This window comes from Acipenser ruthenus, chromosome 3 (genome assembly GCF_902713425.1).
Source record: "Acipenser ruthenus chromosome 3, fAciRut3.2 maternal haplotype, whole genome shotgun sequence".
NCBI lineage: Eukaryota > Metazoa > Chordata > Actinopteri > Acipenseriformes > Acipenseridae > Acipenser > Acipenser ruthenus.
Window position 1 is genome coordinate 79,269,632 of NC_081191.1, and position 27,063 is coordinate 79,296,694.

At 35.8% G+C, this 27,063-nt stretch overlaps 1 protein-coding gene across 2 annotated transcripts in view; it reads left to right on the top strand.

Moving 5' to 3' along the window:
* The window catches only part of LOC117435723 (junctophilin-1-like), a 45,622-nt gene that overhangs the window by 15,169 nt on the left and 3,390 nt on the right, over positions 1 to 27,063 (top strand). Inside the window, exons 3-4 of one of the 2 annotated variants that reach the window (XM_034059097.3) lie at positions 13,311 to 13,429; positions 26,139 to 26,806. In XM_034059097.3, the coding sequence (XP_033914988.3) occupies positions 13,311 to 13,429; positions 26,139 to 26,806 (787 nt within the window). Of the gene's footprint in view, positions 1 to 12,584; positions 12,669 to 13,310; positions 13,430 to 26,138; positions 26,807 to 27,063 lie in introns of those variants that run through there. The other variant, XM_059017257.1, reaches the window with a different exon arrangement.

Sequence of the window (27,063 nt, forward strand, 5' to 3'; positions counted from 1 at the left end):
CTGTAGCTAAACCACAGAAGGAATACTGCTTCTGTGGTTTAGCTACAGTAACAGTAGCTGTTACAAATAATATGTTTTTACCCAACATGTGTGAGGTACAGCACCTCATAGTCCCAGTTTTGCTCAAAAACATGTCACGGACCTTGTTATTTACAAACCAGAGTGTTATTGAAGGTTATCATGAATACAATGAAAAGGACTTTGACTAGAATGTATTTATATGTTTATAGCATACAGTTGATAAAACTTATCTTTACAATGTTTGTCTGAATGTATTGCCTTATAGAACTACTGTATATATTATAAGATAATATATTATAACATGGTAAAAGCTTTGCAAAGAGTAGTAAAGTTAACCATAGTCAAGGACAGTAAATGAATAGAATGACCATGGGGAATTTCAGAATCACTGCATACATACCATTTGTATTAAAATTAGTCATTTGTTATCCCCAATGCAAAGTATTCTACCTCAGAAGAGCATGTGCAATTCTGTTTTACTTGCTAAGAGTGACCATTCAGTTTACAGCAGATTACAATGTATACTATGCCTACACTTTCATTTGCTCTTAGCACCTACGTGTACAGTTTTGCTGTTGGGTGTAAGATTTACATTAGTTCTGTTATTTACTTTTTTGTTTAAACATATGGTGGAAACATTTTAAAAAGATCTTGCAATAAATAAACGACTTAATGAATTGTTTCTGAAACATTGAATATGATTACCTGTCATGGAGTTTGTTGGGAAACTTGCAGAGGTAATATTAATTATCATGGTTCTGTTCCAGTTTACATAGTGGGAAAAGTCAGACAACATATTTAGTTCAGATTTATAAAGGAGCAACATGTATGCTTAGGCCAAATATGTAAAGCAAGGTTTCAGGATTTAAAGTTGTGTTATGAATAAGGCCCAACGCTATTGGCAATGTACAGGATACTGCACATAAAGAGATTACTGATTTATAAAGTGCTTATATTAGGTCTCATATGGCATTCTATGTATGCATAGTAATTCATGTTGCATACAAAAAAAATGACATTACTTTATGCCCTCTTTTTTTATTTATTTATTTTTTATATTGTTTATAATCCCATGTTCTTGATTATAATGTAATTGCTGTCAGCGCTTATAGATATTTGTCACTTAAATACAGTCACCAGAAAATTTTCATTTTGGGTCCAATTTTAATTTCTGAAATGAGGCCGGTCTTCCAAGGTTACACATGTAAACCCACCTGGAACCTGAGCCAAAGACAAAGAAAGAACAGACCTCTATGAAATTACAATCCTCATCCACAGTGTTTTTATGGCAATTCTGTGGTTTGCAAATGTTTCTGATAGGATTTCTTCAGGGTAATATATGGGTGTTTTATTAGTTAATAAAGTCTTTATTTTATTTATTTTTACGCCAGGGTTTCAAACTCCCCAGCTGGTGGAACAACTACAGTTTCTACCCAAACCATTGTTAAGACTGTGGGGCAGGAATACATCTAAACGTTGTGCACCCCTTTAGCTTTAAGGCTTCTGCAACCTGGCATTAAAGCACGTTAATTCAAGCTTTATATGACCCACATTGTCTGGGTTTTTTTTTAAAGACACAATAACACAACATAGCTATATAACAAAATAAACTATTGGTGGCTACAAATTCTGAAATAAAAGTATATTAGGAATGTTCCATTGTTTAGTAGCTGTGCTGTTTGTATTCTTTTTATTAAAATATACTGATGCACAAAAGAAACGCAACACTCAGGTTTAATTATATTATTATTATATTATTTATATTATTTATTTCTTAGCAGATGCCCTTATCCAAGGCGACTTACAAGATATCACATTATTTTTACATACAATTACCCATTTATACAGTTGTGTTTTTTTTTTTACTGGAGCAATCTAGGTAAAGTACCTTGCTCAAGGATACAGCAGCAGTGTCCCCCACCTGGGATCGAACCCACGACCCTCCGGTCAAGAGTCCAGAGCCCTAACCACTACTCCACACTGCTGCCCTGGATCGGATTTAATCAAATATTTTAATGGATTTAATCAAATATTTTAAACAGAGATATCAAAATCACAGAAAATGTGAACAAAAATACAGATCAGAGTCATGATAAGTTTTCAGTATGAAACATGACACACTGTCAAAACATTACAAAGTTAGTATCAGGTATAATCCTGGCAGCATTGACGCATAGACCTGATCAGCCTCTGGACTGCGGTATGATGTTCTGCCACTCTTCCTGTGCAGCCTGTCTCTCCACTCGACATACACGCCGGGAAGATCCACCAGCTCAGCTTTTCTATAAAGACTGGTCCATCGACAAGCTTTTGAAAGTTCTTTTTAAAAAAGGAATCCCAATTCCAGCAGGGAGCGACCGGATTTCTTTATTTTCTTATCCATCTCAGCCGAGCTTTCAGCTTCAGTTCTGCGAGATAGGCTTGTGAGTAACATATTTTGCTGTTTTGTATTATTTTTATTAAAATATTTCATGTAAATATATTTAGCTGAGATATAGATTGTGAGTGTTTTATAGATATATTTTTTTATATATTTGTATTTTGTTTGAGTTATATATATTTTTTTCATTCCATCTATGCCAGCTTAGGGCCAGCTTTCGATTTCTACTGTCTGGCCCCGCCACGTCAGATTTCTCCGACTTGCGTCTACAAATATTCAGTGACATTAAACATTTAATTCAACCTCTCAGTGCTTCTGTTTCCACAGTCTCTGACCACCTGGAAGCACTCGATAGTAGGATTACACATATGTAATCAGCAGCTCGCCCCTCGCATGCGTCAGGCACTGCAGTGTCTGCTATGTCAGCAGCGTACACCCCCGCTGTTCAGCTGCCAACCTTCACACTTGCAACTGCCTCTACAGCTGGCTCCTCCTCTGCTTCAGTGGTCCACCGACACACTCGTTCCTCAAATTAGACCAAATGTTATTGATGGTGAAGATGTTAACCTGGTCTCAATGCTCATTTCTACCATGGATTTTTTGGATCATAAGATAGCTGACTGCAGAGATGTATCTGATACCCTTAAATCCCAGGATCCCAGCTTGCCAAAAAACTATTTTTGAATACCACAAAGCGTTTTCTGCCAAAACAGCATCCCTGCTCGCTTTAGATAAAACCCTGATAGACAAACACTTGTGGTGTATGCGCGTCCACTGCCCACTGCACCCCTCTCTGTCCCAAAGCAGCCTCCTCATCGGCTTCATCTCACCCCGCCCCTGCTCTCAACTTAGACCTCTCCATTCTTCAGCCCCACCTAATTCCTCAGCTCTCAGAGATTAACACGGCAGATGCATCAAATACCCCTGTGGCAGACAGTTATGCAATAATTTTAACTCTTCATTTTGCTCATCCAATCAATGGCGTTTTCTCCATATGTGCAGTCTCTGTGGCAACACCCATTCCCATTACATCTGCCCACTTCATCGTTAATGACAATCAACCCTCCTCATTGCGTCGACCCCCATCAACATCCCTGTTTTATCCGAGGCAATCCAAAACCATCCTGACTGCATTTTTGTCTCCTATCTTATTTCCAGTGGATTCCCCTGGTTTAAAAAATATCCTCTCTATGTTGTAAAAGCATTCAGTCCACACTAAAGGAACCTGAAGTCATCGACTCTGTCATTGCTTCCGAGTCATCGAAAGGATTCATGGAAGGCCCCTTTCCCCCCTTAATTCTGAATCAGCCCCATCGAGGCTGCCACTAGAAAAATCTCAGGCAAGAAGCGCCTCATCATTGACCTCTCTTGCCCCCCGCAGTTCTTCCAGCAGCAACATCAATTCACCTTGGAGGCCGATCGGTTCTGTCTCACCTCCGAGAGGGCGGCTTCTCCCTGAGCCAAGGGGCAACCCTGCACTATTCTCAAATCTCTGTTTTCTGGCACTTATTGTGCCTTGGCTCCAGGATACATGCTGTCCAGCTTTGGAGCCCAATCGGTTCGGTCTCACCTCTGAGAGGGGACTCTCCTTGAGCCAGGGAGAAACCCTGTATTCTTTACTAACATTTGCCTTCATCTATGCCAGTGTTTCTCAACGGGGAGGTGTGGTCAAGCCGCTGTTGAGTGGCGTGTGTGGTGACGTCACGGTCCAGGAAGTACCAGAAACAAAACAATGGATGGGCGGGTGAAGCTGAACGCTACTGCGCTCAGCGTATTTATTAAATAATAAAACAAAACAAAAGATTTAAACAAACAAAACACAAAACAAAAAGGCGCGTTGTCCAAACAAATAGAAACAAATAAGCGTGCTGGTTTTAGCACCAGCAGGATACTTAGCAGTTGTTTTTTTAAATGTAGTTTCTCTCTCCTCGCTCTCTCCGCTCCCCGTACTCTCCTCTGTACACTCTCCTCCCAGCACGGACAGCTGCAGGTTCTTATATTCTGGCCGAGGGGTTAACTAGCTGTTAATTATCTTATTACCCCTCGGCCACAGTCTGCACGAGTTTAGTAAGGATGCATACATTGCAAAAACTTGCAATACATAACAGATGTTTTGCAAAGGAAAAATATTTGACACTGTACATATAACATATGATCCATAAACGATGAATCTTTTCCGATGTTCCGACAATATTGTGCAATCTATGAAATCATCCTGTATAATTAGAGTTAACAAAAAATAATCAATAATCTCCAATTTGCACGACAACAGTCTTATTACAACAGTGAAAGCCATTGTGTGCTTGTATATGAATCATGTTAATTGCAAATTTCACAAAGCTTACAATTTTAAAAAAATCTTTAACCACATGGTATGTGCAAACAGGTTAGTGTATGTTAGGATCCCAAGCCGAAATACGACCCCATCGGCTTGGGGTTAAATTAATTTTTTAGATAGCTGAAATTGTGTCATGTTCAGCTTGGGCTTGTCTTGCAAATGATCCCATCGAAGTGCAGAAGATTCACTTTACCCAAAGCATTTTCATCACTTGTAAAAACATGTAAAAGTGAGACTGAATTATTCTCCAGCGTGAACGTGTCAATTATAGTTATCAAATGTATTTTTGACAGAAATTAATGTTTTAATAATCAGTTTTAATAAAAACATAATAATACTGACTGGAACCGGATCCCTGATATTTGTATCCAGTTCATCGGTTCCAAAGCAGGAACTGGGTACCCGATTTCAAAGGAACCGGTTTGCATTTCTCTATTGCTATCCACAGCATGGCGCAAGCAAGGAAGATATGTCAGCAATATTATTATTATTATTATTATTATTATTTGTTTATTTAGCAGACGCCTTTATCCATGGCGACTTACAGAGACTAGGGTGTGTGAACTATGCATCAACTGCAGAGTCACTTACAATTACGTCTCACCCGAAAGACGGAGCACAAGGAGGTTAAGTGACTTGCTCAGGGTCACACAATGAGTCAGTGGCTGAGGTGGGATTTGAACCAGGGACCTCCTGGTTACAAGCCCTTTTCTTTAACCACTGGACCACACAGCCAGCCTGGGTATATATTCCATAATAGTATTCATTTTATGTATGTATCTACATGTTGATTATTTTTGTTTTATGAGTTAAATTTAGTTTTTCTCTTTAATTCTCGTAACTAGTTGAATTAAATTTAATAAAATAATTGATGTTAATTAAACAGCATTGTTAATTTGCAATAATTCTTAATTTTTTTATTTTCTGTGGCAAGGGGTCGATGACTAAGCTCAGCTGATCTAGGGGGCGTTGTTACGAAAAAGGTTGAGAAACACTAATCTATGCCAGTGTTCCTCTTTAGCCCCTTTGCATGTTCATTTCCTCCTCTATATTTCAGAATTCCTGTCGCCCCTCGTGGCTCTGTCTCGGAGGTCCGGTCGTGCCGATCGCCCGAAGCATAGGCATTCCTTGTTAGAAGGGGTGATTTCTAGTCTTCTCAAATGTATCCTCTACCCTTCTCTTCATTTTCCCCTTGGGGAAAGTAACGCTTGCTTCCCAGCCTTGGAGGCCGATCACTTTGGTGTCAACTCCACGAGGACAGCCCTCCGCGAGCCAAGTGGAAAGCATGGTCATCTTCCAAAGCATGGCCTCTTCCTAAAGTCACAAGCACATAATTCCTTTTTCAGGTCCTAGGGCTTACTCATCGCAGCCCTTGCTCCTGTTCTGTGAATCTACAATGTAAAAGCAGTCTATCCTATATCCATAACATCAATAAATGGGCTGCTGGAGTTGTAGCAAGGTGCTTCAATTAATAAATCGGAAAATTGTATGTTCTCTTCCCTTCTTATGTTTCCATGTTCCTAACACAAGTGGTTGTGTGCGGTTCCCGACCCTTTTTTTATTTCAGTGAAAGCGGGTCTTTCATGGAAATTGTAACTTAAGACCCACCACCACGTAAGTAAAACATCCCTTCATTACATCGCTTCTCTCATTCTGGGGCGCCTTCGTTTTTAGGAATTGTTTGATATGATTCATATGAAAGCAGCACAATTCAAAGCAAACATACCCCTATGTGTTATTTTATATGGAATCTTCAGCACTGTTTTAGAGAGTTAAAACTAACATACTGATGCAGATTTAGTAGTGTGAAAATGTTGGTTCAAACGGTTTTATTTTAAGTGAAATTTATAGGTTTTTGCGAGGATTGTATCATGTTTAAGAGAGTCTATTTAATTGAATGCTGGTGGATTTACATACTGTATGTGTACTGTATGTATGTCATTAATATAACCATTTTACATATCTTTACAAGACTGAAATACACAAGAGCTACAAGCAGGCTGTGTGAGAAGTAAATTAAATATATAAAAAAAAAAAAAAAAAAAATTCTGATACCAGAATACCATTTAAATAACATATCAAATTATCTATTACTGTTTTTTATGGGGTGTAGTATACAGTATCGTCATTGATAAATCATATTTTTTACAACTAACAAAATGTTTTGGTTGAGACCATACAGTATACTGCCCACATTGTTCTTCATTATATCATTGTGTCTTATTTTGTAACGAAACAGTTCAACTTCCTTTGATCTTTCTGCCATCACTAATTCATCAATATCTAAAGGAACATTTTTTGATGGTGGGACTTTCATGCAAATTCCAATAGGAGACAGGAGTACTAGCTTGGTCTGTGGCACTCACATCACTACAGCAAGTGCTTATGAATTCTTGAAGGGTTCAGCGAACAGCAGTTTAGTGGGCCAAGTGTTTTATTGGTTGCAAGCCCAGTTATTCATCTGGCTCCTGCAAATCTTCAAGTGGCGTATGACAAGAGATAAGCCGCAGAGTAAGTTCAGAGGAAGAGGAATGGTCTGAAAAGATTTTATATGTATGCTAATATAAATTGAAGATTTGTTATTCAATATAATTCAAATATTACCTATGCTTCGTTATCTAAGAAATTAGGTATATTCAATCTTTGTTATATTTGTTAAACATCATTTTATTAGATTTCAAATTGTATCCCAGTGTCAGGTATGCAGGCAGTACCTGTTTGTATTTATGTCTCACTTACATTTTTACTAATATCTAGAGAACTGGTTATTCAAATATTCTACAGCTTGCGAATGGCATGCTTATTTAGCAACACACGATGTTTAGTCTCAGAATCTAGTGACGAAGGAACCTGTATGCTCGTATGTCACACTGACATTTTTACATACTGTACAGTGGGTGTAGGTCACTGTGATCTACTTTTGCATGACAATGCTCTGTTATGTCATATTTGGGGTAGAGAGATGTCCTTTCAAACACAAACACTAGATGGACGTACAGTAGTTATTTTAAAGAAAGTGACAAGTTGAATGTGCTTGTAGTTTTTTTTTTTGTTTTTTTTTTTAATACTGCCAGACCTATTTGTTTCTATTTGTAATCTCTCACCCTCCTCTAGATTTATATTGTGATCAATTTATCTGAAGCACCATGCGTAATGGTGTAACTATGGGAACATTAACAGATGGGGACCATGAAATAATCAAGACATTTTGTTCAGTCTGAGAGAAGAACATCTTCTTTGACGTAGAACCATACTTCTATTCATTCTTTTCATATTCAAGTTGTTTATCCATGTTTTATGTAAAGCGTGTTATGCATGATATTGTGAAATGGTTTGGGGAAAATATATCAAATACTTTTATCCTATTTAGTTTTTTTTTTATATATATATATATAGATAAATGTATGCAAAATACACTATTACACAGGTTAATGTTAACATTCTAAAGTAACATTATTATTATTATTATTATTATTATTATTTATTTCTTAGCAGACGCCCTTATCAAGGGCGACTTACAATTGTTACAAGATATCACATTATTTTAATATACAATTACCCATTTATACAGTTGGGTTTTTACTGGAGCAATTTAGGTAAAGTACCTTGCTCAAGGGTACAGCAGCAGTGTCCCCTACCAGGGATTGAACCCACAACCCTCCGGTCAAGAGTCCAGAGCCCTAACCACTACTCAACACTGCTGCCCTGTTTATTCTTGACATAGAATGTCCCTGACCCCCCCCCCCCCCCACCGAAGAATATTTAAAGGGACCACTTGTGGTGATGAAATTTAAGAACTTAGAACTAAAATTAGAATCTAGATGGATCCTGGAGTCATTTGAAACGCTTTAAACGCTGGAAGTAAGACGTTCAAAATTGCAGTTTGTTTTAGGATGGAGAAACCAATCATTAATTGCACTGTTCAATGTATATCACAGACAGGTTATTCATGAGAATAAGGGAATGTTACAATCATTAATTGCACTGTTCAATGTATATCACAGACAGGTTATTCATGAGAATAAGAGAATGTTACAATCATTAATTGCACTGTTCAATGTATATCACAGACAGGTTATTCATGAGAATAAGGGAATGTTACAAATGACTTAATGGCATGTGACGTAGACTTCTAGTGGAAAGCTGTATCAGAGCATCAGCATCAAGTAGATTATCTTGAGAGGCTAATTTGTCACTTAATAAAATAAAACAGGATGTCTCAAAGTACAAGCCCTTGTTGAAGGTCACAGCTGAATTATAAAGTACTTCATCAATAAGTGAAGATATTTAAAAAATTAAAAAATATTTTGTGGAAAGAGATTTCTGAACTAGACATTATCCAGTAGCTATTACTAGCTGGGTATACAATATATGTATATTCAATGATCAGCTTATACACAATGCACCAGAATTTCACATGTTTGCTGTCACAGGAATGTGTTAGACTGAGTTTGAGCGAATAGCAGCACGGAAATAACATAGTTCAGTTCTGCAGACTGTTCCCCAGATTAAACAAAGAAGCTTGCTGTACTCCCTTCCATATGGAAACCTTGCAAGGTTATATCACTTCCTTCTCTTACTTACTTACTATCCTTGTATACACCTGCAGGTGTCCCTCATTCTATTAGAGCCAGGTGTTTCCCATCCTGGCTCTAATTACAAACCCCAAGGCATTCTGGGAAATGCAGTCCTGCATCACACACTGTGTCTACATTTTTCCTCTCTCATCCCCTTACTCTGCCACATTATTTATTTTGGTCTTCTGAGACCAAAATTGAACTTTTTGGTCTTAGCGCAAAACGCTATGTGTGGTGCAAAGCCAACACTGCTCATCACCCTGAGAACACCATCCCCACGGTGAAGCATGGTGGTGGCAGCATCATGTTATGGGGATCTTTTTCATCGGCTGGGACTGGGAAACTGGTCAGGATTGAGGGCAAGATGGATGGAGCCAAATACAGGGAAATTCTAGAGGAAAACCTGTTTCAGTCTGCAAGAGACCTGGGACTGGGGCAGAGGTTCACCTTCCAGCAGGACAATGACCCTAAACACACAGCCAAAGCTACACTGGAGTGGTTTAAAAACAAGAACCTGAATGTCTTAGAGTGGCCCCGTCAAAGCCCAGACCTCAATCCGATTGAGAATCTGTGGCAAGACTTGAAAATTGCTGTTCACCAACGGTCCCCATCCAACTTGACAGAGCTTAAGCAATTTTGCCAAGAAGAATGGTCAAAAATTGCAGGATCCAGATGTGCAAAGCTGGTAGAGACTTACCCAAAAAGACTCACAGCTGTAATTGCTGCCAAAGGTGCTTCTACCAGGTATTGACTCAGGGGGGGTGAATACATATGCAACCAACAAATGTATTTTTTTTTTGTTTAATTAACTTTTGTGTCACAATAAAAAATATTTTGTGCCTTCAAAGTGTTAAGTATGTTGTGTAAATCAAATGGTGAAAATCCCAATTAAATCCATTTTAATTCCAGGTTGTAACACTGCAAAATGTGGAAAAGTCCAAGGGGGGTGAATACTTATGCAAGGCACTGTGTGTGTGTGTATATATATATATATATATATATATATATATATATATATATATATATATATATAATATATATATATATATATATATATATATAGTGTATTTAACACTTGCTGGGATACTCAAGTACATAAGAACTATACTGCAATGTGTCTCGGATATTTATTACGCAACTGAAGAACATCCTCAGCTTTATCTATGGGTAGTTTTGTCAGGCTCATAACTAAAACTAATTTTTGTATCGAATTGATCAAAATGAAAGACGCCAAGCAGTGAGAAACTGTTGGTAACAGCTAGGGTGCTACTAGAATATTCATATGAATGCAAAGTAACTGGGGAAAAAAAATTGTGTATTTAGGATGGCCATATTGAAAGGCAGTTTCTCATTTCATTTCTCAATGTATTTATTTTTCACAGGTTTTTATTCAATGTACATTAAGGCATTGAAAAGTGACTAACCCATAATTTCTATGTAATTTTTATGGTTTTCTAGATGGATGAGAAATATCTATTTTGATTACTGACTTTTTGGAGGGAATTAATCAGGTCAAACCCATAGTTCACTGGTAAAATCTGTGTTTCTCCAATTTAATTCACTATAATGTTATAATCATGATGATTGTTCTGAAGCTCATTAGACTATTTAGTATTCAGTATAGGTTCCAGTTTAAAAGCAGGTTGAATTTTGCAGTCTTGCATTGCTTAATATGTTTCACTTGGTTAAAAAAAAAAAAAAACTCTGTTAGTGAAAAGATTTTAAAAAGTGGACCCACCTCCTGTCTGTAAGATAACTGGATAAAAATGTAGTGCAATCTTATTTTGGGGTGTAATCTTTTTTTTTTTTTTGTGACAGCACTCTCGATGGGACAAGTCTACAAAGTGTTCTGAAGGAATGCATGATAATTTCTCAATGACAGCTTCTTCTAATTCTGTCAAGGAAGTTGGGGAGCAAAGTCTGTTTTCCACTGTTATTCCTGGTGAAACATCATCAATTTGTGCAATGTAGGATACAGTACACCAACAAAGTACCTGACCATATACTCTATCAAAGTCAGATGTGGTGTATTGTCTATCACCAAAAGATGCAGCATTTAAATGTTACAAAATACATCTCGGGCACAATGTGCAAATGAGCATGAAGGACAGTCTATTTAAACTGAAATGTAGGTGACAAGGTGTTTCTAACACCAGAACTATAATAACATGGGAAAAAAATGGTTTAGCTTTAGATCTTTATAGGGAATTATAAAACACCAGTATTGCAAACAGCATTGATTTAGAAATTATTTATGCTGGATAACAGTGATGACAAACTGGCAGATTTCTGCCCAATTATAGCTGATTAGATACATTTTGTTCTTTAATGTGGTGTTACACTAAGGTACTTGCACTGGAGATGCCATTGCGTGGTACATGACCCTCTGACAAGGACATCTATGAATGAAGTATGTATCCCTTAAACATTTTTGAAAGTTGGAGAAAATGCTTCAAAAGGTGATATTTTGTAGCAGCACATTAAAGCTGTGCATTAGTTTGCAGTGCAAGCTCAGTTCAGTAATACTTTGCCTGACAGTATAAAAAAAGTTTTTTAGTTAACGGTAACCCAGATAAAGTACTCCTAAACCCAGATTATACAAGCCAGTGAGTGACCCTTCTGAGGAAGTGTTTTTTTTTTTTTTTTTTAGTATTTAGTACACTCTCTATCCTCAGTTGTATTTTCTTCCCTATGGAAACGCGTGTTTTTAACAGTTTCTTGCTGCGTTAAGGGGAATTGGAGTCACAGCAGGTACACCCTGTCAATGCCTTCACAGCTACACAAGCTTAACTGGTGTGGGGTGTCATCTCAAGTTCTATTGCTCTGGCAGTATTTGGACTAGAGTATGTGCTGTAGGATCAAGGCAGGCACAGTGCTGCAGTGTCCCCAAAGATATTAAGAGTAGTTTGAACGTGACTGTGGAGCAACATTTATTTTTACAGTACTGCGATTCTAAAAAGTAACCTAGTAATAAAATCAAACAAAACATTTCCGAGAGAAGTCTTTTCATGTTCTAAAAATTGTCTAAAACTAAAAGTTTTCTTTGTCCAGTTTCATTGTTAGGTTGAATTAAGTGCAACTGTATATTGTATAATTGAGTGTTCAATATTTATTTTTAATCGATTTATCATTTTCTAGCAGTATAATGAAGATAACGTGAGTCAAAAGAGTTACATAATTTAATGTACTAATATGTCTATTTTTTTAAAAAAATGTATTTACCTAACCCTGATTAGCACTGATCTTTGACTACCTAATGTTCCTTTAGATTTCTGCTGGATTTCTCAGCCAAGTCCGTGCATGCAGGGAACTCAGCGGTGTAGCATAATCATGATGCTTAGCAATGAAAAAGGTGCAACACTCGTTATTAAAAGATAAAATATACTTTATTGTTTCACATGTTAAAAACATGTGTGTACAGTTGTCATCAAAAGTTTACATACCCCAATGTGAGGAAATGTCCATACACTGGGGAATGAAAGCTTTTGATGAGAACTGTATTTGTATATGTATATGTATATGTACACCTACACTGCACACACACACACAAAGACTGTACACACATATTAAATGCCCCGACAGTACAGTATGAAGTCACACTTCAGTTCCTGGTAAAGATGTTTTACAAGCTCAGCTTCCTCAAGATTTTTTATTTTTCACTTTTGATCACTTTTTCTTCAGCTGTTTAAAAAAAAAAAAAAATCACCATTTAAAAAAACATTTTGTTTCTTGTTATAAGTATTTATAAGTATTACTTATCTCTTATCTCATTTTTGATAGAAAACTTAATATATGCTCTTTAAAATCCAAGTGGAATAATAGTGAATATTTTATTCTTTTACAAAAAGGCATCTTCCTGGTTACCGAGCAATGTACAATACAATGAACATTGTAATAAACATGCACAGGAGTATCAGCCTAAGACTGATGTTTTTAAGCATAGAAAACGGCTCACCACCTATATTCTAATAAACCGTGTTTGTGCTTTGTTTAGAACCGCACATGCAAGGGCTAAGGGAGACGCTGCAGACCAGGCAGCCCAGGCTGCCTGCCAGGAATCCGATCTTGCAAGAGCCGTTGCCAGGGAACTTTCTCCAAGCTTCCACCAGCCAGGTAACCAAACATCTCCCAAATTAGCAGGCCTGTTGTGCAGAATAATGTGATTTTCCATTATACTAGGTAATTTATCTGTAAACAGATGAGGCCACGCTCAGGATACTTAGAGACAGGAAAAATACTATATCAAAACTTGCATAGTCTGAGATATTGTTGATTGATATAAAATGTTTTTGCTCTCATTTTTTTGTTACTTTTTAATGGTAGTCTGTGTTATTAAACATGTATTCATTTTTATGTTCCATATAACTACATAGTTTGTTTAGACAGTTGTAATACATTTGTGTGTGTGTGTAATATATATATATATATATATATATATATATATATATATATAGGTTTTGTTGCATTGTATTATTTCACAGCTGGTGATTAATATTGACTATTTAGAGGACACTACCTTGAAAAAACCACCAAGTTTGGCATGTTAAAGCTACCTTTCAGTTATGACTGGAATGTCACAGATGAGCAGAGTTACCATCAAAAAGGCAGCTAACTTTAAAAGGATTTTAGGTGCAAACGAGCCATTCATTTCTACATACTTATTACATCTAGTAAAAATAGCCATTTTGCAGAGAAATGTATTTAATCTCAGGTCATACAGTAGTAATGATAAAAACTACTGACTTTTTAAAATAGTGTGGTAAATTTTTAGATCTAAATGGTGGCAGATGTTAATGCCATTTTTTTCTACGATTTGGTTTGGTCTTTTATGATGTTAATAAAATCTGTTAATAATAAACCACCCCTACTTGGAGACATCGCCAGCAGGAATTCTATAAATATGGCAGTCTTAAGCCATGCTGCTGTTTAGACAAATTGTGGTCTGTAATTCTCTCATCCACATTTGTTTTAGACTCCTGCATCTAGCCATATTTTATAAACCATTAATGATTCAAACATTTCATATATTCTTTTTCCACTTTACAATCAATACACCACCCTTCATTTTTCCATATTCTGTCAGAGGCACCTTCCCCTTACACAAAATGTATTTTTATTTCTACCAAATTACACTTTATGAAAGCGTATATTTTATCGAGGGCAGCTGCAGAAACTTGGAAGTTATTTATCAGCTGTCACCAGTTTACCACAGGGGGTCCGTTCTTACCATTTTTAAGTAAGTGTCCCCTTGAAGCAAAATGTATTAAAATACTAGCCCTGCTTAAAATGTATTATTATTATTATTATTATTATTATTATTATTATTATTATTATTATTATTATTAATAATCCCGGGCGACTTACAGTTGTTACAAAATATCACATTACACAATATCACACTATGAAATATCACATTACAGATAAGAGCAGTTATAAAGTACAGTAAAATCAGTAGAAAGTAAGACCACATTCAAATAAGAGCAAAATAAATGATACAGTAATTAATTACATTTAAGCACAAATTCGACTAAGAGCAGTAAACTTGTTTGCTTATAAGAGTAAATTCCATTATGAGCACGTAATAAGTACTATAAATTGATAAGAACGATTTCAAATAAGAGCAATTACAAAAAATGTGAATGCAGATACCTTTAAGAGTAAAATCAAGTACAAGAAAAATACAGAACATAGTTATAATTAATCAGTAGTAGAATCAGTAGTATTCTGAGACCAAAAATAGGTCAAAGGTCAAATTTCAGGGTCATGCATTTTAACAAGACCAATATCTATTTACATGTTTGTTCTTAACCAGTTTTTTCTTTGTCTGAAAAAGATGACTGTACATTGAATTTTGTTTTGTGAACTTTAGCAAAGACATACCTGATTGTTTTTTGCATAAAAAAATCTTAGAAAAAAACTTTTTAAATATATAAATTTGTCTGCTTTCTTTAGCCTTCTATGACATACAGAAAAAAAAGTAATATGGTGACCTTTCAATTTCATAGCTTTAAAATATTAATTTACAACTAGTCTTTGAAACAAAAACCAAAACAAATGCATGTCTTCTGGCAAAATATTAAGATATAATGAATTATATGCATTAAAAAGCACTTGTGAGTAAGGGTCAGTCAGCACACAGATTTCACTACAAGAAATCCGTTTTTAGGAATACAGAAATGTTCTCTATATCTGTGTGCTTCATAGATGCTCGGTGTTTTAGAAGCAGTGTTAGCCCATTCAGTCATTTTTGCCCACTTTTTACACTTACAGGCAGCACATTTCGTGTTGACATTTTTTTTTTTCAGTGTGTCTTTTTTGCACATACGGGATATGATCTCTCGTTGTGATCAATTCAACTTCCTCTGCTGGCACATCTGTGATTGAGGACGTTATTCTAAACGGAATGAGTTTTAAAAAACACTTGGAAGCAAACTTTCCTTTCACTGAACGCTGGCATCTTCTCCACACGCGCTGTCAGAACTGCTGTAAATGATACAAAACATGCTGCAAAACTTATGCAAATTAGCAAAATGGTAATGATTGGTCAAGCACACATGACCTTTCCTTAGCCCTACTTTAAATTAACATAATATTCAGCATTCATTTACTCGCCAGCATCTGTGTTTTCATCGTGTTTAACAAACTCCCCTTTTAAAATGGCCCTGAGCACTGTTTAATGTGTTTTGGTTTCTGAATTTAAACAGAGATACTTTTAATTGTGAAATTAATTCGTAAAGGAGAGGCGAAACGTCAGAAGAAAACACGAAAGCCAAAAGCCCTAGTGTGTGTGTGTGTGTGTGTGTACAACTCATCTCGACACGTGAGAGGGATGTCTCAGAGAAAATTAGACGTAGTCTGTTTTTATTTGTTTATTTAAAAAAAAACTTAACTGAATATATGTTTTTTTTTTTTTTTTAAATGCAACACAGATCTAAAGATCTGTCTATTTTCTTGAAAAACACTGTACAACTTGTTTTGTTTTTTAGATTTGTTTTTTGTATATCCCCCCCCCAATTTGCACCTATCTGCGGACATCTGTGTGTGTGTGTGTGTGTGTGTGTCTCTATATATATATATATATATATATATATATATATATATATATATATATATATATATATATATATCCTATTTGAAATGGCAGACAGTACATTTTGTTAGATTAATTTAAAATGAACTTCAATAAAAAGTATTAGTAACCTATTGGCATAACATCAGCACACCACATTAACAAATCTATTTTGTGCTATGAGGGAATCTTAAGGGAAACATTAAACAAATATATAATTTTTTATCTACATGGCATACAGCTCAGGGGAATTCATCGTTTTGTTTGCATAGTTAGGTAACGACTCCCTTTGCACAGTTGCATCATGATTTAATTTCGTTCTAATCTAAAAGTACAAAGGTGTTTGACAGAAAACTAGATTATAGCTGTAACTGTAACTGTAACATGGCTTTCTTGCTAGGAAGCAGCAATACATGTTAGGTGTCTGGTTTCAATAGTTCCAAATCATATTTTGCAAAACTAAACATGGTTATGTTGACTGATGACTGATCATAATTTTTAACTTGTCATCATCCTGTTACACTTCCCTATACAGAATAAAAGATGTATACAAAATATAAAATACTGGATCCACTAAAGCAAAATCATCAACTAATAACATTTAATTATGTGTAACAACGTGACCAATAATGGCAAAAATAAAAACATGATGGCTGATTATGCATATCAATTTCTGGGATTATATGTCTGTTCATCAGTCCAACTGTATGTCATGCTTATTTTTTCATATATCTGCATATCTCTTATCTAATTGTCATGCAGCTTGGTACTAACCTCCTTTCTGATTTCATCTTTCAGATACTTGAAATGTTTTATGGTTGCGCGTTGTCAGCCTCAGGGAAATTATTTGTTCAGATGGGGTGGATATGAAAGACAGACTGGACCCGGATTCACCAGACACTATTTTTTTTAAGTAAACATTATAAACATTTAATTAACCTTTAGCTTATAGAAAGGGGAAGGGGTAATTACCGGTAACGGGATGAAGTGGAGGCGGTCAGACATATGTTTGTACGTACTGTACTGTGGTAAAGTGGTTAAGTGGATACAGGTGCAGGAGTGATGCAGTGTGTTAATAAAGCAGACAGATGTTTTGTAATCCAGTTTGAAAAAGGTTTTATTGTTGTTGTTTGTTTTGTTTGTTTTTTATTAATTTAGTAGTTGCCAATTATTTTCTATTATTTTCTCCCCAATTTAGAATGGCCAATTATTTTTAGGCTCAGCTCACCGCTACCACCCCTGCGCTGACTCGGGAGGGTGAAGACAAACACACGCTGTCCTCCGAAGCGTGTGACATGGCCATCATCTTTTTTGTCATACTGATAGCTAATTTGAATTAACAGTGACAACAGATGTGCAGTGTATTCTACTGACAGATGTGCTAGTGAGCTTCTAAGTTTGTTTAGCCTTGTAAGTTTGTTTAGCTTGTAAGATTGTTTAGCCTTGTTTATTTAGAGTTGGTCTTTCTGGGGACTAACTGATCCTTTTTATATATCATTTTGGAAAATGCAGGTGTGCTAGCTTGTGCTTCTGCCCTGTAAGCAGTATTCCATACTGTAAATCAGTTTATCTTTAAAACACATGTATAATGACCATAATTTGTCCTCATTATTAGGGACTTTTTTATAATGAGCAAGTAGTTACTGTATTATTTACTTGGTTATTTTTTATATTACTTTAAATAGAGTTGATATACAGACATTTTGAAGTATAGGACTGACTTGCAAGTGAGTCAATTTGTGCAAATTCTGGTGTCAATTTCTCAAGGCCCAGGTCATAAACCCTTCTATGGACACTTCATACTGTTGGTGTAATGGAAACTCCTTTCCATTACATGCCTCCCAAAAAATATAAAAAATTGTATAATAAATAATATTTGTAAAATATACAAATGTAAAAATTTTCTAAACAATGTAGAAGAAATATATCGGAGCTGCACAGTTTTACAGGGATTTCAAATCAGAAATCAGAATTGAAATTGCTTGTAGAGCTATTTGCAGATCTATACAGGGTTTTGTAAAGCGTGTATTTTACAAAAAAAGAGCTGAAATGGCGAATGCAGGTCAACTGTGAAATTAAACTGGAAACGTAATATTATCTTGTTTGTGATAAAAGAAAATAATTTATGTGTATAGAGGTAGTATAATATATATATATATATATATATATATATATATATATAGATATCACACAAGATGTTGAGTGTTTTTTATTATTATTATTCAAAAAGAAAAAACTTGCGAATAGAGTATGCTACTGTATTGGTAAAAAAAAAAAAGACAAACAAAACAAATGACAAAAAAACATACTACCAATAAAAAAATAGCTAAATGATAATAAAAGTAATAACTACATCTAAATAATTATCCATCGTTTAACACACACGGAAACGAAGAAAACATAGGGAACGTACACTAATAATAATTAAAATATTGAAGTTATTTAGGCATCAGATGCGTGCAACTCATTTACATTAGTTCCGCCTCCGTCCGAAGAAACATTTCAAAACAGGACATAAAATAAAATAAAAACAAATATAATTAAAATAGCAGAAAAATAAATAAATAAAAGGGGGATCTCAGGTGTCTGTACAGTAACTTAGTTTTTTGTCTCAATCGCCATCTCCTGCCCTGCACGCAATCAAACACACACACACACACACACACACACAGCATTCCGCAAGTATTTTTTTAAAAAGCGTATATAAAGTGTTTTTTTTTTTTTTTTTTAATAAAACCTAAAAAAATAAAGTGATTGATTATGATTCTTATGATTATGATTCTTAACTTTCGGATGAGTTATTGATCAGCACTTTTTAGGGCGTGTAGAAGGCGAGATACAGACGTTTCAAATGTGTGAGTACCCACCCCAGCCCTAAACCAATTACATGGAGGCATTCACCGTAGTCATGGCTATGACTCAATGAAAAAAATAAAACAAGATTGCTGGTTGGACGGCTGAGATATGATGCGTTTTGTAATCAACATCATAGTATCGAAATTGGAGCACGTCAGCAGCAAAGGGTTAATGTAATTACCCAGACTTTCTAAGGATGATGATGATTTCTTGAGCATCATCGATGCCAAGGATAATAAAGCCTTTGAAGGGTTCCCCTTCCATGAGGCAGTCTGGAGGCCTATTGAGGCTTTATGGCAGAAACTTGCTAATACTGCACAACATCTCCCAAGGGCAGGTACATTTTACAGAGTTCCTTCGAACCATAAAGACTAAAGTTTCTGTTCTGGGCAGACAAAAAGATTGATCTTTTTAAAGAAGGACTATTCTGCCTCTACTTGCAGCATGTGCATTAACCCTTTGCGGTCCATTTATTCAGCGCCTGTCAGGCGTGTCAGGTCCAATTTATTTTCACACAAGCTGTTTATTTTACATGCACTGTTTAAAAGTAATTTTATTCCAAGTAAAACAGGTTTAAAAGGCACTGCATATCAACAGGACACTCAGCACTGCATCTCCAGTCCTGCCCCATACATTGTTCTCTGTATTTATCACATATCTCTTCATAGTAGTGCATACTGATAAATCATCTCCTGATCACTCGTTTTTATCACCAAACTCCTCAATAATGCGATCCAAGTCATTATTTTAGTACTATAACATCTCAAAAAGCTTGGCAAATGTCCGCCAATGACTGGACTGGACAAGAAACGTATTCCAGGATCTATAAGAGCCCATTCAGTAAGAGGAGTGGCAACTACATGTGCAAATTTTAAATTGGTTCCCATTCAGGACTTTTGCCAGGCTGCTACATGGTCATCTGTCAACACTTTTGCAAATCATATAACTTGGATGTGTCTTTTTCTCAACCGACCTTTGCTCATTGTCTGTTTTTTGTGGCTTCTTGCACTAACATCTGACCTTCCACCCTTGTTTTCTGTTCCTTTGGTAAGGTTAACTCGGTGTGTGGAGTTCATCTGAATAGGTAAGAAAACGAAGGATTACCTTTAATATGGTTTCTTCGTAGTCGATGAACTCCACACACCTATATCCCTCCTTCCTTTCCCCCCTTTCTATGTCTTTGTTTTCAAAAATTGGCCAATGTTACTAAATGGGGGCAGGTTTTTATGGAGGAGGGGCAATATTCTGGCGACAAAAAGGATTATTTAAGGAAAGAGATCAGTTTGTTCTCCTGACCCAAGCAACATGGAGACTGCGAGTTAACTTGGCGTGTGGAGTTCATTGGCTGCGAAGAAACCATATTACAGGTAATCTTCGACATATATAGAGTGAACTGCTTGTCCATTTGTGGTTGAAAAGGACTTTATTTAGCCCAAATTAGTGAGAGTATCAGAATCTGGGGGCATAGGGATGTGCCTGGTCTGTCTTTCCGTCTGTGTGTGTTACATTAAAGATATTGCTTACTCAGTTGTTATGAAATTTGGTTTGGCCATTCTTTAGCTTTGATTTATTATAAACTTTTCTTGATCTGAATGTGAAGCACTTATAGATAGCCAAGGCTGAAGTAGACGCTATATAAATTGAAGGTTGTTATTGTGATTAAGAATCTGGGGGTATATGGAGGCATCTGAATCTCTAAGTTAGTGTAAACAATTAGTTATGCAAGTACTTTATGCTTTATTGTAGAAAGTATGCATACAGTTGTAATCATGTTAGCTCACATTTATTTTAGTGACTTGACTTTTTAGAAATGTGACATTGAATCATAATTACACATGTTAAGACGTTGTTTGAAGACAGTGTTGTAATTATGCAATCGTAACATTATTTGGCAGTCACAGCTGTTCAGAGTCCATGCATTTATAATACTGTTTTTCTTCTGCAAATAACATATTCCTTGCTTTTAAAATGTCTAAGTGGTGGGTGTTTGTCACGTGGACAGCATTGTTCTTTCTTTCTTACGTTCACTAAATCTGTGTACACAATGACTTGTCATATCAGGTTTACAATCGTGGCCTGCTTGGGGGATCAGCATCAATTCATTATTAAGCTCTTTTTAACCTATTTTATAATTAACTACAAATAATTAAAACAAAACATTTTAAAGGTTACATTTTTAAACAACTTTCGCCATGTGAGTAGTTCAAACCTTAAAATCTACAAATTCTTGATCTGATCTACTAGGTGAAAATTCCTTAAAAATGTCACCAACAGAAAGTTACATATTAAAGGAACCTCTGCAGTCTTGAATCTATACAGTATAGGTAGGGCTTGAAGTTTTCTGGTTTTATTTTTTATCACATGACATCTCTGTAAACTAATTTTGAGCCGAATCAGTTTCTTAATTAAACTCAGAAGCAGCTGTTAATTATAAAACAATGTCACGTGTTTTTACCTTCATATCTTGACTGAGGATGATTCTGTTACGCCTTTTTATTTCAAACAGAGCTGACAAATTACGTTAATTGCTCATTGCTGATCCTAATTGCATTTCAGTCTTGCACTCGCCTAGTTTATCATTTTGCTTTTGTTGTTTTCTCCACTTGTTTAACAGAGTTGTCCTGATAGATTTTTTTTTTTTCAGCATGAAATACCCAGTACAGAGTGTACACTGATAGCAAGTCATTTAAAATCTCCTTGATTTGTAACAAAGAAGAAAACAAATCTTAAACCTAGTTTGTAATGAGTAGCTTTCTCTTTATTAGGATGCAGAGACAGCTTAACAACTACTAATTAACATTTGAGGGAGGTAAAGATTTGGAAAATAAAAAATGAAATGTTGAAGCCCTAAGTATAGATCACATTATACTGTAGGTCCAAGAACAACCGCAGGACCAATACAGCACACATCATTCATCCCATCTTTAAAGCTCTAACATGTCTTGTTCTGTAATCTAAGAAGATAGTCCATGCCAAGACAGCAGCTGAATAAAGCTCATCAAAGCAGTGCCACACAGATATTTAATGTATAAATAAGAAGGCTGTGTAATATAATCCTGGTTACCACGGTCCACTGGTGAATCTGTAATGCTTTTAGTTTCTGCCTTCATCTAGGGTATGACAGAACAGTTCATGCTTTAGATGCATTTAAAGTGCTTTACACACCTATGAAGAACAATGCAGCTATGAGTATTATTTTTTTAAGCTTTTTGTTTGCTACAATAGACTGGTCCCAACACTGACATACGAATTTAATTTGTAAAGATTTAATTAACTGGGTAATTGAAACTGTCTGACAGCTGAATGCTGAATTGGAATTGCGTCTGATGATGATCATTGCTTAGAATAGAAATTCCAGTTATTAATACTGGTATTGTTTTTTTTCATAACTAATTAATATGTAATTCTTAGAAGATGTGAAATTTATGCCATTTAATTCAGTTGAAATAAAATTAACATTGCACTGGTCTGTTGCTTGGGTCAATTCCTAAGCCTGTGCCTGGAAGAAAATGTACTTGTCAGCTGTAGAAAGCCTTTGGCTGAAATCAGTGTCAGAAAGAATCTTGAAAATGCATGCAACTTAAAAGAAACTAAATCTGCACTTACTGTGTACAGACAGACAAGTGTCTACTGAAAAGTATCCTTAACCTTCTTTAATACTTATCAAGTCATATTCACATCATAGTTAAGGCTCCTGAAAACCTGTTCTGCCTTATAATTTCACATTACTATACATGTATGAATGTTTAGTCAATGAAATTACTGTCTATACAGAGTGTATTATTGTAACATCTCCAGAAAAGGAAATCGTTTTTCCAGCATGCTTATAATTTTTCCCACTGATTTTAATTCTCTCGTGTAATGGAAATCAAAGTATTATTATTATTATTATTATTATTATTATTATTATTATTATTAGTCTGGTGGCTTTCAAGAGAAATGCCAAGGACCAAACCTTGTAGAGCCAAAACGGAAAACAAGTTTTAAACATGACTTAAAATTGTTAGTTTAATGATGGTTATAATGCCAAAGAAAACAAAGATCTGAGCTAGTTCTTGAAAGGGCAATTATAAGGAAAAATGCCAAAACAGCACTGACTTACAATTTTCTCATCCCTTTTGTCTGCAACATGCCAAAACAAAGCAGTAGTTCTCTCTTTTAAAGCTTACAAGAATGTTTGTTGAAATGTTGAAGTTGTGTGCCATTTCTTTACCTCTCATCAACTTTATTAAAATTGTTACTGGTGATAATCTTTTAGTTATTCACTTTTTTTATATTAACTGCTTATCCTACTACTGTCTTTGCTGTAAGCCCCTTGGTTTGTTTCAAGCTAGACCATCTGAGTAAAGTACTGTACAACACATGATGTTATTAGGTACCAGGAAGCAGTTTTTCATCTATAGTATGGTCTTTTGACATATGATACATTATATGGTTCACCGGTATACCAAAAACAAGTCTGCCATTTTTCTTAATACATTTCTTTAAATGTTTTTAATTTTTTTAGTGGCAAGCACGCTGTGGATTTTTTATTTAAAAAAAAAAAAAAAAAAAAGAAAATCCTTAACAAACTTTGGCTGTAATAGGCATACTTTTAATTCTTATTGAACATCTGGTTGTAAGGTGTGTATTTATTTCACTGTCTCCCAACATTGTTTAAAATTAGAGCTAGGACAAACACAGGATTTTCATGTTTGGATATTCACTCATAATTTAAATATATCTTTCGGATATTCGTTCATTTTCAAAAAGTAGTAAAAGCCATTATATTTCTCAGAACGCAGGCAGAGACAGCATGGCATGTGTGTGTGGCCCCTGTGTGTGTAACACGTTAAAGCAGAAAAATATCCCAGGAGTAAAGAATAAGTTGTGTAGGCCTTACTTTATCCCAGTGAATTAACAACAAAATAAAGGATCCCAAATAGCAGTTAAACGTTTTGTTTATTCCCGAAATAAATAGTACATAAAGTTGACACCTCATTTTATTTATTTTTTACTTTGTTTTCATTCCTTGCCATTGCCGTTTCTTCACAGTAAACAGTGGCCATCGACACGTTTTCACAAAGTAATAACATGAGGTTTACTTGTGCCTTTTTGTAGCTGAACAAGCAAGCAAAAACTGAAATTTAACTTTAATCAAATAAAACAAACGTGGAAATTGCGTTGTAAAATGAAGGGGAAAAAACTCACCGTTTTTGGTTCTCGTTTACTACATTCCACATAACAAAGTCGCAACAAAAAAATATATAATAAATAAAATCTATACAAAAATCACTACAGTACATTTCCAGCAAGCTGGGCACTGTTTAAGCGAGGCTCTAAAGCAGCAGAACGTGTTTTTGATCCAGATGGCCTTCCATAGAGATCACTGGTTTGTTTACTTTTGGCTGTCTAAAACTTTTAAATAGAGGCTAAAGATTTGCTGTGTTGATCCTGTGGTTTTTTTAAGTTTTTTTTTTTTTTTTTAATACATAAATCTGATTTTTGTATCTGAATACACGTCAAAAAATACTCATTCGGATATTTGTCCCAGCACTATTTAAAATTAGTATTTAATCCATAGACACTGAAAGATTGATTGGTTAGTTTTGTTTTTATCAATCACGTTATTTTACAAGGAATACAGAAAACATTGCAGAATGCACAAGACAAATAACCACAGAACTATCTCTCCATCTTTACTTTCTCTTTCTGGCCTGTATTGGGTCCGATACTTCACTGTCAGCAAGACAAACTTCTAATAGATTTGCCCTTTGTGGATAATCATCAAGCCTCCAACAATTGTTAAAGTTTCACTATAAAGTACTCCCGGTAATAGTATTCCTACAAGTCTTTTCTTTGAAAAAAAAGAAAAGATTTTGGTTTCTGTTTTTCTTTCATTGTACTACACAATTGAACTACACAGTAACTAAATAGAAACGGCATTCATTTTAACGAGGTGCCCTAGGGTACAACGATGCCCTGGTGAACTTTGTAATGCATCATATCATCATAAAATACAAGCGAAAACCCTAACTACTTTCAACGGTAGAAAATGGGGTCTAGTGATAATGTTGTTAGTATCAATAAGAAGTAAGAAAATAGATTTCCCCCAGCCAATTTCATTCTGTCCATTTAAGCACTCTCTTTGCCTTCAATGTTGGCCAGAAGGCTAGTAAATTTCTAGGCTCCTCTAAAGTCTTATGTTTAGTGGCACAAGCATGCATCCACATCATGAAACTGCCACACAATTCAGCACAATGGGTGGTCTCTGCTTGGGAGAGGCACAGGATAGACTGGCTGGCAGTGGATGTTTCAAATCAGGATTGAGAGGGGCTCATATAGTTAGAAGTAGAATCTCACCTGCATGAACACTACATTCATAACAAAAAAGAAAATGTTGTTATTGCTTTTATTTAGTTCTTCCATTGTCTTGCCACTGGTTCTAGTGGGTTAAAACCCAGTCACTATAGATGCAGCCATGCAGTATATGCTTGAATGTGATGTTCAGTTCTTTTGTCAGTTTTAATTTTTGCAGGGGTGTTTTGGTTTGGAGGAATTCATGGAGGTGTTTATAGAACAGTTAACTGCAGCATTTCACAGATACTGTAGCTGAAAGGACAAAAGATTCCATAAACGTAATAGCAATGCTAACTCTTCTCTGCAAAGCCTGGCATTCAAAAACATAAACCGGGAACAGCCTTAACCTTATAACTAGTTTACCTGTAATGTGATATTCACTCCTGTTTTGATGAAAGGTGTAGCAGAGATGCCCTATCTCTTGTATCAGTAGCATTAATGGTTGTCTTAATGGCAATGAATCTGTTACCTGCCTTGTAATGGAGATATAATCTGTATATAGTGATTGGATAGGATTACACTGGTAAATGATTTATTTTTCCTCTCACTTGTCTCCAGGCCCTGATTACCTCAAGCAGAGGTTTAATGAAACTGTTGAGATCAAGGAGGCCCCAGAAGAGAAAATTAAGGAAAACCCTCCCCCATCCCCATCAGACAGTCCTCATTTTTACAGGAAAGGAACGACCCCCCCTCGATCTCCTCAGGAGAGCCCTGGACCTACCCCGCCTCCATCTCCCCAAAGCAGCACGAAGAAGAAGCAGAACAGCAGCAGCTCTGGGGGAAAGCTGAGCAAGGAAGACAAGGTCCAGACCACTGAAAACTTAGCAGCCAGCTCCAGTAAGTCAGGGTCAAGAACATCAGTGAGGCAGGAAGCACCCCCTAAACCTGTCAAGAAAGTGGAAGCAGCTCACAATCCCACCACCTCTGGAAACGGACAGTTACACTCTCAGTACCATGGCTATTTAGTGAAGACAGACGTGAAGCTGCCACCTGAAGAGCCTGAAGATGTCAACTACAATATATCCCATGCAGCTCTAGGCAGACAGCCGCCCCCTCCGAAGCAGAGCAGAGCACCCCCCGCCAAGTCCCTAAAGGCAAAGCAAGTCGCCAAAGAAAGCAAACCCGAGCCAAAACTCAAGAAAACGGAATCCTCAAAACCAAAGAGCATATCAGAAACCAAGAAAGCCAGCATCGAGGTCACAAGTGAAATTATAGAGGTTGAATCAGTAAGTATCCATTTAAGAAGAGGTTGAATCAGTAAGGTCCATTTAAGAAGCTAGTTGGTGTGTGTGTGTCTATATATATATACAGTGCCTTGCAAAAGTATTCAGACCCCTGACCAATTCTCTCATATTACTGAATTACAAATGGTACATTGAAATTTCGTTCTGTTTGATATTTTATTTTAAAACACTGAAACTCAAAATCAATTATTGTAAGGTGACATTGGTTTTATGTTGGGAAATATTTTTAAAAAAAATAA